Source organism: Macrobrachium nipponense, chromosome 5 (genome assembly GCF_015104395.2).
Source record: "Macrobrachium nipponense isolate FS-2020 chromosome 5, ASM1510439v2, whole genome shotgun sequence".
NCBI classification, from domain to species: domain Eukaryota; kingdom Metazoa; phylum Arthropoda; class Malacostraca; order Decapoda; family Palaemonidae; genus Macrobrachium; species Macrobrachium nipponense.
The window spans coordinates 110,704,381-110,719,246 of record NC_061107.1 but is presented as its reverse complement, the minus strand read 5'-3'; the positions used below and the strand labels follow the sequence as shown (position 1 = coordinate 110,719,246).

At 41.6% G+C, this 14,866-nt stretch overlaps 1 protein-coding gene across 1 annotated transcript in view; it reads right to left on the bottom strand.

Moving 5' to 3' along the window:
* LOC135215592 (uncharacterized) overlaps nucleotides 1–14,392 on the bottom strand; it is a 106,017-nt gene extending 91,625 nt beyond the window's left edge. The window contains exon 1 of the mRNA XM_064250469.1: nucleotides 14,214–14,392. Coding sequence (XP_064106539.1) covers nucleotides 14,214–14,367 — 154 coding nt within the window. The 5' untranslated portion in view covers nucleotides 14,368–14,392. The remainder of the gene's footprint in view (nucleotides 1–14,213) is intronic.
* Nucleotides 14,393–14,866: the final 474 nt, after the last annotated feature.

Genomic DNA, 14,866 nt, shown 5'->3' with positions numbered 1-14,866 from the left:
TGTTGAAATGCTTCCGAGGCCGCGCCCTCACCTCGTGAACATTCAGTTAAAAGATTTCAAATCTTTGTCCAAACATGACGATTGATTGATTGATTGTGTATTATATCTGGCGTCACAACATCTGGGTAATTGACACCGAAATAAATTAAATATAAAAAAACTAAATTTTTGATAAATTTCATATAAAAATCTATAAATATATTATATAAAAATTTTGTTCATATATAAAAGTTCTTACATAGACAATTTATGTATAATTTAAATTTGGTTAAGGAGGCCAGCCTCCCTCATAAAAATATATAACTTCTCTATATTACAATCCTTTCCAAGAATTGTAGCTAGGATAAAATTACCTACTCTGTCACGACCCCAAGACATGAAACTATGTCTCAAATTCCCAAGTCTGGGACATTCAACCAGCAAATGTCTCACAGTCAAGGGCACAGTACAGTTCTCGCAAAACGGAGGATTTTCACGAGACATCAAGAACCCATGGGTGAGTCTTGTATGTCCAATCCTCAATCTGCACAACATCGTTTCTTGTCTCCTTGGCATATATGGATATGACCAAGGAGACACTGAAGACGTGATACTACGCATTTTTTGATTGTTTAAAATATCCTCCCACTGGGACTGCCAACATTTTTTAATTCTCTGACCTACTAGAGGATACAAATCCCGATATGGTAGTAGGCATCTTGTGGGTTCTGGGGAGCTGACCGCAGACTTTGCAAGTTGGTCAGCTTTCTCATTCCCAGCCACCCCAACATGAGAAGGCACCCAACAGAACTTTATTTCTTTTCCTCTTCTTTTTAGTAAAAGCAGCCATTCCAATATATCTAAAATCAGAGGGTTTAAAGGGTTAAAAGATTCCAGTGACTGAAGAACACTTCTTGAGTCACAATATATAATAAAATTACTTTCATTCCGAATTAAAACTTCCTTTAAAGCCTTTAAAATTCCATATAACTCTGCTGTAAAAATTGATGCAACAGATGATAACCTGCCACTCCTCTCTACATCAGGGAAGACTACACCAAAGCCGACGCCAGCATCTGACTTTGAGCCATCCGTGAAAACTGCAGTAGAGTCGTCATGTTGCAAGGAATGTTCTAAAAATATTGATCGCGTGGCCTCACTGGACAATTCTGTTTTGGTAAAATTGAAATATCTGCAGAATTTTACCTCTGGGAAGTTCCAGGGGGGACTAACTGAATATTTTGCTGGTAAAATCTCGACCCTTGGCATGTTTAATTCACGAACAATGGTATTGACTCTAAAAGCGAATGGATGAGGTTGCTTGGGGTGATTTTCATAAAACTGCCAATGCCTTTCATTTCTCATACAAATGCTGGTTAAAGACTTAGGTAGCCTCTGGAATCTATACCAGCTCCGAACCAGCAGACACTTGTAATGAAGATCCAGTGGCACCTCATCAGCATCTACAAGCATGCCCTCGGTGGGAGATGATTTAAATGCTCCAGTACACAACCGTATTCCTCCATGATGAATTGAGTTGAGCATTTTAAGGCTATTTGGCTTTGCAGAAGTGTACACCTCACATCCATAACTTAATTTTGAAAGACCAAGGCTTTATATAATCTCAACATCTGAGTTCGGTCTGCACCCCACGAAGTGTGAGACACGACTTTCAGCAAATTCATTGCTTTTAAGCATTTTGCCTTAATATATTTCAGATGTGGAATCCAGGTCAGCTTGCTATCAAAAATCAAGCCAAGAAACCTTGTTTCACCAACACATGGAATTCTCTGCCTATGAATGAATAGATCTGGATCAGGGTGGATTCCCCTTATACGACAAAAGTGCATAGTTACAGTTTTACTGGCGGAAAATCTAAAACCATTAACCTCAGCCCACTTTATTATATTATCAATGCAGAGCTGAAGGCGGCGTTCAGCCACTGCCATCCTTGATGCTGCAAAGGAAATCGATAGGTCATCAACAAAAAGGGTATATGTTATATCTGGGGGAATTATTTTAGAAACCCCATTGATTACCAAGGCAAACAAGGTTACACTTAAAACACTTCCTTGTGGTACTCCTTCTTCCTGATTGAATACATCTGACATTATTGCTCCAACCTGAACCTGAAATATCCTATTTTTTAAAAAAGCCTTAATAAAAATGGGCAAAATACCAATACATCAGTTGTGGAGTGCATACTCCGAAAACCACACTGAGCAGGCGACAGATATTTACCTCTTTCCAAGTACCACATCAATCGTGTGTTCACCATTTTTCCATGATCTTACACAAACAAGAAGTTAATGCGATAGGACGATAATTTTCTGTCTTGAATGGATCTTTTCCAGGTTTCACAAATGGCAGTAATTTCAACTTATTCTCCCAAAGCTTGGGGAAGATATGTTCTCTGTAAATTCTGTTAATTAGGCTTAATATGAAAAGTCTGGTATTTTCAGGGGTATGCTTAATCATTGAATATGTTATATCGTCCAGTCCAGGAGCTGATTCATTACATTTATTCAAGGCTGATTCAAATTCTCTAATAGTAAAAGGAGCATTGTATTGCTCATGTCTTAAGGTATTAAAATCAATTTCGACCTGTTCTATTATCCGTCTTTGAGCTGAATAGGGTCTATCATCATTTTTCTTTGCAACATTAGCAAAATGATTAGCAAACTCATTTGCCACTAACTGGGGGTCTGCTACCTCACAACCATTCACCTTGATAACGGGAGGTTGACAAGGAGTAAACTTGCCTGCTATTTTTCTAACTCTCTTCCAAACTAGAGTCAGAGGAGTTTTCGAATTTAGTGAAGATATGAATACCGTCCAAGATTCTTTTCGTGCTTTTTTGATTTCCATGCGAAAATGAGCTCTCGCTTTTCGAAATTCTACACGATAATACTCACATTTTCGTCTGCGGTATCTGGTGAAGGCAGATCTCATATTTCTATGAGTTTCCTGGCATTTACGTGTCCACCAGGGAACTGGTCGGCGGGGACAAATTTGCCCGAAGTCCTAGGTATAGATTGAAGACCAGCTGAGAACATCATTGTATTCAAAAAGTCAAGAGCGTCATCTACAAAGGGAAAGTCATCAGCAGAGTCATCTATTGAGCTGTGCTCCTGGAATGTTGACCAATCAGCTTTACCAATGTTCCATTTGGGTAGCCTTGAAGATGGAGGACTTGATGCTACACTCACCACTATCGGAAAATGGTCACTGGTAAATCTATCATTTATAGTTCTCCAATTAAAGTCAATAATACAGTCATCACTACATATAGATAAATCAATTGCTGATAACGTGCCTGTTTGAACATGAAAATGCGTAGACTCCCCAGAGTTGAGGATCCCAACATTTTCATCTTCTATGATGGAACCTAAACACCTTCCTCTTTGATTGGTGATGATGTCACCCCAAAGAGGATTTCTGCTATTCATATCTCCCAAAATAACAAAAGGGCGTGGTAACTGTTGAATAAGAGATTTAAATTCATTGATGGGGAAGGCTTCATTAGGTGGTAGATAAAGAGAGCATATTGTATATTTTCTTTGCAAGTGGATCTGCACACCTATCACTTGCAATGCTGATTGGATACTGATAGGATTTTGTGGGGTGTCATTTCGAACATACAAAGCGACACCACCATGGCTTCCAATATTCAAATTATAAGTGGAGTGATAGGATGTATACTCTCGTGGGCTGGGGCACATATTACCAATCATTGTCTCCTGCAGAGCTATACAAACAGGAGACACTTCTGATATGAGCAGCCTTAATTCTTCCCATTTAGCTCTTAATCCCTGACAGTTCCACTGTAGAAAATGAATGAATTTACTTCCCTTTAGAGGCTGTTAAATTAGAGCCTCTTTTAAGAGCTTTCAGCTTACTGACTTGCTCCTTATTTCTGGAAGGAGACCGATTATTTATGGCTGCCTTCCTTTTCAGAGGGTTATCGGTCTCAGGAACACCAGACAAAGCTGATGCTGCCTGAGGAGGGTGCATTCTCCAAAGGATCAGAAGCACCATTTAAAGCTGGTACAGCCTCCAGTGAGGTGGAAGTGCCAGGTACACCTGGCACAGCCTCCAGAGAGGCAGGAGTCCCAGAAATCATTGGTTCTGCTTCCATAGAAGCAGAAGTGCCAGAAACCACTGGCACTGCCTCCAAAGAGGCGGGAGTGCCAGAATCAACTGGCACTGCCTCCGAAGAGGCAGGGGCGCCAGGAATTACTGGCACTGCCTCAGAAGAGGCAGGGGCGCCAGGAATTACTGGCGCGGCCTCCAAAGAGGCAGGAGCGCCAGGAGTCACTGGCGCAGCCTCCGAAGAGGCATGAGCGCCAGCAATCACTGGCGCTGCCTCCAAAGAGGCACGAGTACAGGTCGTAACTGGTGTTTTATTAACATTAGTTTTGGTGACATTGATATTTCTTCTTCGGTTGGCAGCAACACTGGAAAAAGATATTCCTGGTCTAATGTACTGACTCAACACTCTCTCTTTTGCCTCTCCAAATGTGATACGTTCGGTCACCCTTAATGTCTGAATTTCTTTTTCCATGATGTATACATCGCAATTAAGTGAAGATGATGGATGATTTTCTCCACAATGCACACATCTGGCCTCCTTATTACATATGCCATGCTCTGGCTCACTGCATTTAACACAAGTAGCAGGCTTGCCTTGTAATTTCTGTCTGCATGACCCCAACATGTGTCCAAATTCTTGACAATAAAAACATCTCCTCGGTCTTGGGATATACTGTTTAACCTTAAAACGTAACCAGGCTGCTTTCACTATACTAGGCAATCGGGTGGAATTGAAAGTAACAATTAAATTGGGAAGTGGGACTAGGACTCCATTTATCTTCTTCTTCATTCTTTCAATTCTTATTACCCCTTGATCCCTTAATTCCTCTACGAGCCTTTCCTCAGAGTAAGTCACAAGCTGGGGTGCATATATCATGCCCTTGGAGTAATTCCAAAAAGCATGTACTGCACACTCTACTTTAACTCCTCCAAGGTGAGATAATGTTTTTAGCTGTTCACTCTCTTTTGCCGAGGCAGATTCCACTGTCAGCTTTCCTCGCCCCTCAGAAGAAATCTTAGGCTCTCGCCACAGCACCTGACAATATCTTTATATACATTAAAAATGTCACAATCAGAGTCTTCAAATTAAAAGTCAAATATTTATCATAAGAGTTTTCAAACATTCCGGGTCCTATTTCTGTAACTATATTTTTACTAAATTTCCCCTTACTCCGTACTGGAGCATAGGGTTTCAGTGTGATTACACTGGAAGGTTTTTTGGAGTTTTCCAGAGGATGGTTGCCAGTGGAGGTTCCTGCAGTCATCAACTGTGCCGATTCATTACCATCAAAGGGTCCAGGGGTACTTGATTCTTTATTTGTATTATTCATAAAGATCAAAGTATTGGTAAAAAAAAAAAAAAAAAAAAGATAAATAAACCTGAAAACCTTAAAAAGACATCATCAGCCTTTCATGAAGTTTATTCTTCCCCTAATGGCACAAGTGAGAACTGACTCCCAAATGTCCGCGTCCCTACCCTACCCCACAGGGGATGGCACAACATGATTAGAGTGGCCCAAGTGTAAGCCAAACCCGCTTGATAGGACTGAGAGTATTACCAGAATACAATCATCCCCACCCTAATCACATTATGGGCAAACCGGACAGAATGCCGAGAGTCCTATCCGCAAAACTAGACCCCCCTGGAATCCGTGGTCCAGCCCTGCAAAATAGTTCCGCCTGATATCACTCAGGTCCGAACATTATCGAGCAGTTGATGGTCCTGCCACAGTTCCCACTATTTAGCTTCAGATATAAAACCCAGTCCCAGCTATGATATCTTTTCTGTTTACCAGGTCCAGTAAATTTTATCAAAGGTGGAAATTTCCACAATTAATCCAAAGGGGAAAAAAAAATTACATGAAGGAGAAGGATGTAGTAAGAATGAAAATATTGCAGAAAGAAGGAAAAGTTCTGACTAATTTAGTTGGATCAGCAGCTGAGCCCCAAGGACAAGTGAAAAAAGGAACCCACCAGGCATCACGGCACAGCTGCTGATCCCTAAGCCCCCTACCCACGCCAAGGGGTCAGCATCTAGGGGGCCAAACATGACGAATGAGCTTCTTTAAAAGAACTCATCAACAATAACGCCAGGGTGTTCTTCGACCTGGGCAAGTCTGGTCTTTTTACGAAACACCGCAGATTGTCCGAAGGACCTCCACTTTCTTTAGTTTTAACTAGATAAAACTTGAGGGCCCTGACAGGTCACAGGACTCTCTCTGTTTCTTGCCTAATAATCCATAGCACCCCTTGATTTCCAAGCTTCTGGGCCAAGGATTAAACAGGTTTTCATTCTTTGTAAAAACAAAAGGCTTAGAGAACACACCGCATTATGTCCTCTAAAGCCAAAACCTCTGATGATGTATTAAACCTCACTAACCCTCTTTGTCTTATCTAGTGGGGTTAGAATTTCGGTCACATGCAAAAAGTTACACAGGAAATATTCTACAATTTCGAGATTTCCACAGACCTCATAGATCGTAAAGGGCTTTGTTGTTTGACAGATCCAAATATCTGAGCGTAAAGGCCGCCAACAACCTACTTCCGTATTCTACAATAGTTGAGACTGCTAGAACATCCCATTCTTCCGACGGAAAGGGAAGATGGTAATGTAATTCACAAAGGTCGAGGTGGAGGAAAAACCATTCTTCTTGCCCTATCTCCAGAAACGGCCCATTCCGATTGGTACACTGCAAGATAGGCAGAACTGCTTTATCTTGGTAATGACACTAGCCATTAGTCTTGAAAAACCTCTTATTCTGGTCACTTTCTTGACAGTCTGAACGCAGTCAGACTCAGAGCCGAACGGTTTAGAGATACCTCTCGAAGTGAGGCTATTAGAGTAGCCCACGACTTTTGACATACTTCTAAGGAAAGAATACTCAGACGTCAGTAGTTGCTGCTGTCGATAGAGAAGCTTTGCACGGACGTCCTTCAATCGTGCAGCTAACCTCTGGAGGATCGATACGTTCTGTGCCTGTGGCCATCAATGGCTCTCTTTTCTTGAGATGTGAGAGCTGTGGAATTGTCAGAGTCGATCTGAACCACTCGGCCAAAACTCATTCTTCGAGGAACTGGAGAGTCAACCAAATTGCTTCCAATTCTTTTAGATTATGTGGCAGGACCTCTGTACCTCTGTCAGGATGCCTGGCACCATCTCGCTATCACCTGAGGTGATCATTGAACTACTGAGAGATGTTCAGAATCATTACTCGATCTTTGATGTTACTTCAGTTTTCCGGAAGTACAAAACTGTAGAGGTCTGAATTGCAGTCCATTCAGGGAAAAGAAGCTTCTTCAGCGAGGAAATGGTCCCCAGCAGATTCATCCATTACCTCTCTTAAGTATGCTTCCTTCCCTAAGAAGGCTGCGCTCTTCATAATTAGGAGAGCATTATTATAATGCTATGCTGCGGTAAACTCGTACAGAATTCTGTTACAGTGCAGTAAACAGCACCAAAAAGCCTAATAGATATCTCTGTTAAAAATTGTTTCGCAAACGAAGGCAATGTTTATTCAATGCATGTTAGAATCTCCCTCAATCCTAGGCAAAGTCCGTGATTGTAGGGCAGAGATACGGTTCGTCAATCAATCCCGCGGGAGAGAGAGACTTAACCGACCGCGCATAACAGCAAGCTAGCTGATACTGAGTTGGTGTACAGTTACAGCAGCTTACGTTCACCTTCTCACAGTATTATGCCTGAGTTGCCAGCTACTCCATGTTACGAAGGAATAGATTTTTCATTATTTGAACAGCACGAAACTCAAAAGTTGGCATATTTAAGCGAGACAGAATCGGCTAAATACAGAAGCTGATTTTGTGTTGTCATAAAACTACGCTTAAATAACCAAAAGCTAAATTGGAAACTCCTGGAAGGTTGCAGGGAGTACCGATTAAATATACTGCGTCATCTACGACGACAGCAGCTATCAATGGTCGTCTCGCACTACTCTGCCTGAGTTACCAGCTACTCTATTCTACAAAGGAATAGGTCTGTTACTATTATCGATTAGGAGAGAATTCTCAAGCAGGCATATTTAAGCGAAACCGAATACTCTAGATGCAGAAGCTGAGTTGGTGTTGTTGTAAACAATACCTTTTAGTGTTGTCCTTACACCGGAAACTCCTGGAAGTTTGCAGGAGGGACCGATTAAGTACACTTAGAATACGAGTCCTTTCGGTTACTATCCGTATCGGTAATTACGATGTGCGTATATGACTTGATACATACAGTAGTAATATAATGCAATAAGTATTGTAATCACTTGGACAGCTAATTCTCTACTACATTCGTTCTTCTGCAAGGAAGAGAGAGAGTGAAAATATACTGTATTCATTCTTCCCAAAACGGAACGGAATTAAATTAAAATTATTCGAGGAATCTTCTCAAGTGAAAACCGAGGACCGAAAATGACAGTCCAAACTTCTTATGTTATTGTACCTAAACTTCATTCTATTTCGTGGAAGAGACTCTGACTAATGAATGAGAGCTCTTCCGATGGTAGTCCATTTCATCAGGAGTTCGCGCAACTTTTGTTGACGAAAGGAGAGACCTCCTTGGAGCGTCGACCAGACTGGAAAAGTCACCTTATTCCGATGTGAGAATTCTTACACAGATATGTTTACTTGTATCCCACCCAATGCCTGCCTTGCCGAATAGTCTTGACAGAGGCTGGGCAAAAGAAGTCTTTCTTTGTGCTTTTCTCGACTCCATCCAATCTTGAACCTTTTTTAAAAGCTATTTTCGTTGAAAGAGACTTCTTCATTTTAACAATTATCATATTGTTAAGATACAATAAAGTTTGTTCATACTTACCCGGCAGATAAATATATATATAGCTGTATTTCAGAGAAACACAGCTATACATACATCCGCCAGGCAAGTCTTATGAACAAACCAGGAATCTTGTCGGTTTTCGATAACGAAAACTGAGAAGGAGGATAGCGAGGAGCCACAGGTTGCAATTTGTCTCCAACTGAAGCTCGAAGCAAACGAACCAATACCTGATAATCAGACGAAGCTGACGTAGAAGGTGGTCCTCGTCAGTTTCTTCTGACATCCTACTAAGTCGTCCTTCTTCTATATGAGCGGCAGAGGGGACTCCCGAAGACGGTGATATAAGTCCTTTCGATTCAATCCTTGATGAAGATTGCTGTTGTGACGTAATAGGTGCTTTCTGAATATTAGTCACTAAAAATTCCGATATAAGTAGTACCTCGAGATACGAAAGGCTCAACTTACGAAAAATCCAAGTTACGAAAGCCAATGCGAAAAATTTTACTGCTCTACATACGAAAAGTTTTCAAGATATGAAAGGTTGTTGCTGTAAAGTCCCGAGATTCGCCCGGACCACCGAGAACAGTTTTAAAACTCCCGCGCCGCCAACTGAGTAAACTCGCCACCATCCTCCCGCTCTCCCATTGGTTCCTGATGCTAGTCACCCCATAAGGTCCTGCTCTCCTATTGGTTAGCATCTACCCCTTGTGCTTTAAGTATTCTATTGGTAAAAGGTTGCTGTAAATTGAAAAACTTATTCATGCAATACATTTAATAAAGAAAACATTAGGTAAAGATAGAATAAAGAATAGAAATGAATGGTTATTATACTGTTTGGTAGTTTTCAGTGTTGGAGGAGAGTAATGAAAATTTATGGCTTACTGTGTAAAAGTGATTGCTTGGCGATCGTTCGATACTCGTAAGTGCTGAATGTAAACAGACGTTTGGAAGCTTTGTTTGTTATTATAGTTAATGGTTACTTAATAATTATTTGAAATGAGTACATGCAATACATTTAATAAAAAAAATTGTGAATTAGATATCATAAAATATAAAATAAATCAGACTGCCAACAAATACGTATTTTTTAGAATTCTTCTTCTGTTTTATTATTACGTTACGTATACGCATGTTTCATCATAGCTGTCAGTAACTCGGTATCTTCATTAGGTAAAGATAGAATAAAGAATAGAAATGAATGGTTATTATACAGTTTGGTGGTTTCATTAGTTGAAGAGAGATACTATTGACAATTTATGGCTTACTGTGTGCTAGGAAAAATGATTGCTTGGCGCTCGTTCGATACTCTAAGACGGGTAAGAGCTGGATGTAAACAATCGATCGGAAGGTTTGTTTTTTGTTTGTTTGTGTATTATAGTTAATGATTAATTAATAATTATTTTAAATTAGTACATACTGATTATTTATACATTTTATTGGCATATTCTAAGCTTTTAGCTATTAGGTTTAGATGTCAGAATCATAGACTAGGATACAGTAGCAACCGCTAACATAGGCTAGGCTTATTGCTAAGGGACATATGTTAAAGTCCTAATATATGCAGTAAAAATGGGGTTGAACATTACATGCAGTTGAATATTACTCAAGTATGTACAGTATTTTGCCTTTTTGGAGTCATATTTCTTCCGTCGTAACCCTAGAACATGTGTTTTAGGCCTGGAAATATAATTTACTGGGGTGTTTTTGGAGGGCTTGGAACGGATTAGCCATTTTACATGTAAAATGTGTTCCAAGTTACGAAAAACTCATAATACGAAGGCCGTCTCGGAACGGATTAATTTCGTATCTCGAGGTACCACTGTAGAGGTAATAATTTCTCGATGGGAGTCTCTACGAAAGTCAGATTGTCGACGAGCTTCCAGACAAATATCACGTTGTGATCCTGATGAATGTCCACAAAGCGTCCATTCGAGCGTCACGCTCAACGTCCATCCGAGCGTCACGCTCAGCGTTCAGCCGAGCGTCACGCTTGACATCCAGCTGAGAGCCACGCTTGACATCCAGCTGAGCGCCACGCTTCTTGGTGTCTAAATAAGCGTCCAGCTTAGCATCTATAGAAACGTCACGCTTGTAAACACCATGCTCCCTCAGGGTCGAACTAGGAGCGTCGAGTATCTCAGCTTGCAACACACCTTGGTTTGCAACAAAAATAACGTCAGTTTACGGATAAAGAGAGACCCTATAATAAGAGAGGGGAACCCCTTGAATAGTAGGAAGAGCTTTCTTCCTATCGATATAAGAATCTTAAGGAGGAAGTTTCTCATGTTTTTTACATAACGGCAGGTGAGACGCACTAATCTAGAAGGCGTAGCAACCGGTGAGAGAGAAGAGCGATCCGCAGTTGCGGGAGAACGCTTAGATCTTTTAATGGCAATATATCATCTTTTCTTCTAGGACGCGGTTCTGCCTGTCTCCCAGTCGGCAACGAAGCAAGTCGATGTTGCATCAAACGGATGACCCTCTTTTCTAGAATGTTCCTTTTCAGGTGAAAAGCTGATCCTATGAGGAGAGGAGAGGAGCGAGAGAAAGCCCTATTCCTTCTCACCTGTCCCTTCACAGCTCTATTCTTGGAGCGACAGGGGGGTTCAAAGACGTCATCGTCTGATGACGTCCTGGTTCTCTTTTGAGGCGTCCATGCAGCAAAACTCTCAGGTGACGACCGCAAAGCAGCAAAAGAGAAAGGACGTGAAGCGTCCTCTTCCCTGAGATCAAAGACACAGGCCTCCCGTGCGACATCTTGCGTCTTTGATCTTTTTTTTGGCGGAGAGTAGTCACGTATAAAGGCGAAGCCCGTAAAGCAGAAGGAGCGCAAAGAGGCTCTGTGTGCTCCTCTAAGAAACTACTGACGATGGCCACCTGTGCGACATCTAACGTCTTTGTTCTTTTCAGAGGACATGAGCGTCTTCTCATGCTCCCAACTACCGTTCGTGAGGACGCCTACAAAGGCGAAGCCCGTAAAGCAGAAGGAGCGCAAAAAGGCTCTGCGTGCTCCTCTAAGAAACTACTGACGATGGCCGTCTGTGCGACATCTAACGTCTTTGTTCTTTACAGAGGACATGAGCGTCTTCTCATGCTCCAACTACCGTTCGGGGAGGACACCTACAAAGGCGAAGCCAGTAAAGCAGAAGGAGCGCAAAGAGGCTCTGCGTGCTCCTCTAAGAAACTACTGACGATGGCCGTCTGTGCGACATCTAACATCTTTGTTCTCTTCAGAGGACGTGAGCGTCTTCTCATGCTCCAACTACTGTTCAGGGAGGACGCCTCTAAGACGAAAATCCCTCACGGAGGGAACGCGCACGAACACACTCTTTTGCAGCCTGTGGCTCGTACTGGTTCTGCTAAAGGGACGCCAGATCAATGTGGAGACCCCATAAACCTCCTTCGGCTTTCGACATGCCCTCTCCCTGGTCCTGGGAGTCCGACAGAGGTCCAGGCCTAGAGGTATTATAGGGCTGATCTGACGCTCCCTCTTGACGAGAGAGAGGACGTGAAGCGTCCTCTTCTCTAAAGCTTCTTTTTAGAGGGCGCGAGTCCTTCCCAGAGCTCAAACCCCTGTGCAGGGAGGACGCCTTGAAGGACGAGAAGCAATCTTTCATGATCCGTTCTCGTGCACTATTTTTTGGCAGCCTGGGGATCGTCTACAGGTTCTGCCGAAGGGACGCCAGATCGGTGGGGGTTCCCCGTAACCCTCCTGCGGCTTTCGACATGTCCGTCTTCCTGGGCTTGGAAGTTCGACAGAGGTCCAGGCCTAGAGGCATTATAGGGCCGATCTGATGCCCCCTCCACAACACTGGGGGCACTACCCTTCACAACACTGATTGGAGAGCGAGCACTTTAGATTCCAAATTACGAATGGAATCCACAATAACAGAAAAGGGCATTCTTTCGTAGACATAGCCTAATGGCTCGTAGGCCAAACTACAGGGTTAGGCAAAACAAAGTCAACAGAAAGGTTAGTAGGTTCATTACCCTGACTTCTGTTTACTAATGCAGTTTCTTGAGGAAGACCCTGTGATTCAATCCCGCTCTAATTTGCGTACGTACGAATCATCTGTCTTCCCTTCGGAATCAAACTCTCACACGTCTTACATCAATCTTTCAATAAAGAAAAAATGTTCTCAACCCCCGTGCATACCAAATGAGGATTTACCGACACTTTCGGTAGCCTCACCTTACTTGTGCAGACAACACAGTCTGAAACTAGCCGAACTAGATTCAGACAAGTTAAACAAAGGTTAATTGAATTACGATAGCGTATGCCTAGCCACACGTCCAAGTCAATCATTCAAAAGATAATTAGGATACTTAAGCGGCAATGGAGAATCAAAATCCTGGTCGGAGGTAATGAAAACAGGTGTTTTCATTACGAGCGACAGAAAAAATCTGAATAGAAAATGGGAATGGTTCCTGACTCCCGCCTCCCAGCGGCGGGAATGGGTACTAACCACCTGGCCGACCACTGCGTGTGCCGGGAGTTTTGAAATTTCTGTCGGACTTCGGAGAAATACAGCTATATATATATCTGCCGGGTAAGTTTCATGAACAAAATGAAAAATATAAATGAACAATGAAATTAATAATGAACTTTTAACATCATTCTTACCTTTATGGAAGACTTGTTAACATATGGAAGAAGTAGAGGAGAGAGGGAGGAAGAGAGGTTACCGTTTAGAAGGGGAATGCCCTCCAGAAGGATTTCAGGTATCATGAACCTATTTTGGGTTACTTCTCTACCTTTTTCAGTGGCACTGTCTGAGGCTACTTCCCAACACGAAGGGGAAAGGTGGCCAAAAAGGCTATCACAAAAGTGGGTTTGTATATTGATTATCAATACCAAACAGTATATTCAAAAGATATTAAAAAAATAAAAGAAAGATCCTACCGGGAACTCATGACAGCTAGTTGCGGGAGCTCACAAACGTCTTCATCAGAAGACGGCCAAAACCAAATTGGGAATGCTTACATCTGGGCAGCCGCCTACCGGACAGTAGTTACTGCCTAACCACCTTGTTCGAGCATATTAATGTCCGTGTTCCATCTTTGCCATATGTAATTCCTATTGTAAAGGCCCAAGGGTTTGCATATTGTGTAGGAACAATTGTAACTTGTAGTGATGATAACATAAGAGAACTATAAACTGTGGTGATGCTATTCTAGAAACCTAAAAACTGTAGTGATAATGATGTTATTCCAGAGACCTATAACTTGCTGTGATGATGGCACATTCTAGAAAACTCAAATTTGGGATGATTATGTTATTCCATTAAACTAGAATACTGATGATGATTTTATTGCAAAAAAACTAATAGGATGATGACGAAAACATTTTATATTTTAACCATACCTCTCATTTTTGAAAGCTTTTTTTGCAAAATCTTGAGATCTTTCTTGCAATTCATTATTTCCTGTAACACAGACTTTGTAACTTCACCAAATTTGGCAGCTCCAGTAACATCTAGATTTGTTGCAAATCCAGTTTCAGTTTTCCTGGATTCCATCTGAAATAAAAATTACTTTAGATATTCAACACTGCTTCAGTATCATGACTTATCCATCGTGTATTTAACAACACCTTACAGTTGCATACAGTTTTGAAAAAAGGTTCAAGAATGAAAAAATAACAATCCTCCATCTGAGGAATGGGTCAGACATACCTATAAACCATTACTTAAGTTTTGAGCTTCCATCATGGTTTGACCATTCATCTAAGAAAATCAATGACACAAAATTCCCAAGTCTGATAATGAACTTAGGTTCATCTTCCTGAACGCAAGACTAATCAGCAAGCAAATAAGGAGAAACCGAGTTGTCCATTATGAGAGGTGGAAATGGGAGAGGACTAACAAAAAAGGACTCTTGAGCAGAGTAGTAGCTTAATCTAAAGGTGCACGCACGCACGCACACACACACACACTAGGAATGGTATAAGAATAGCATGACTGGCTATTAAGGCATGTAACATATCTGTCCGTAAGTATATTATACAATTTCATTTTA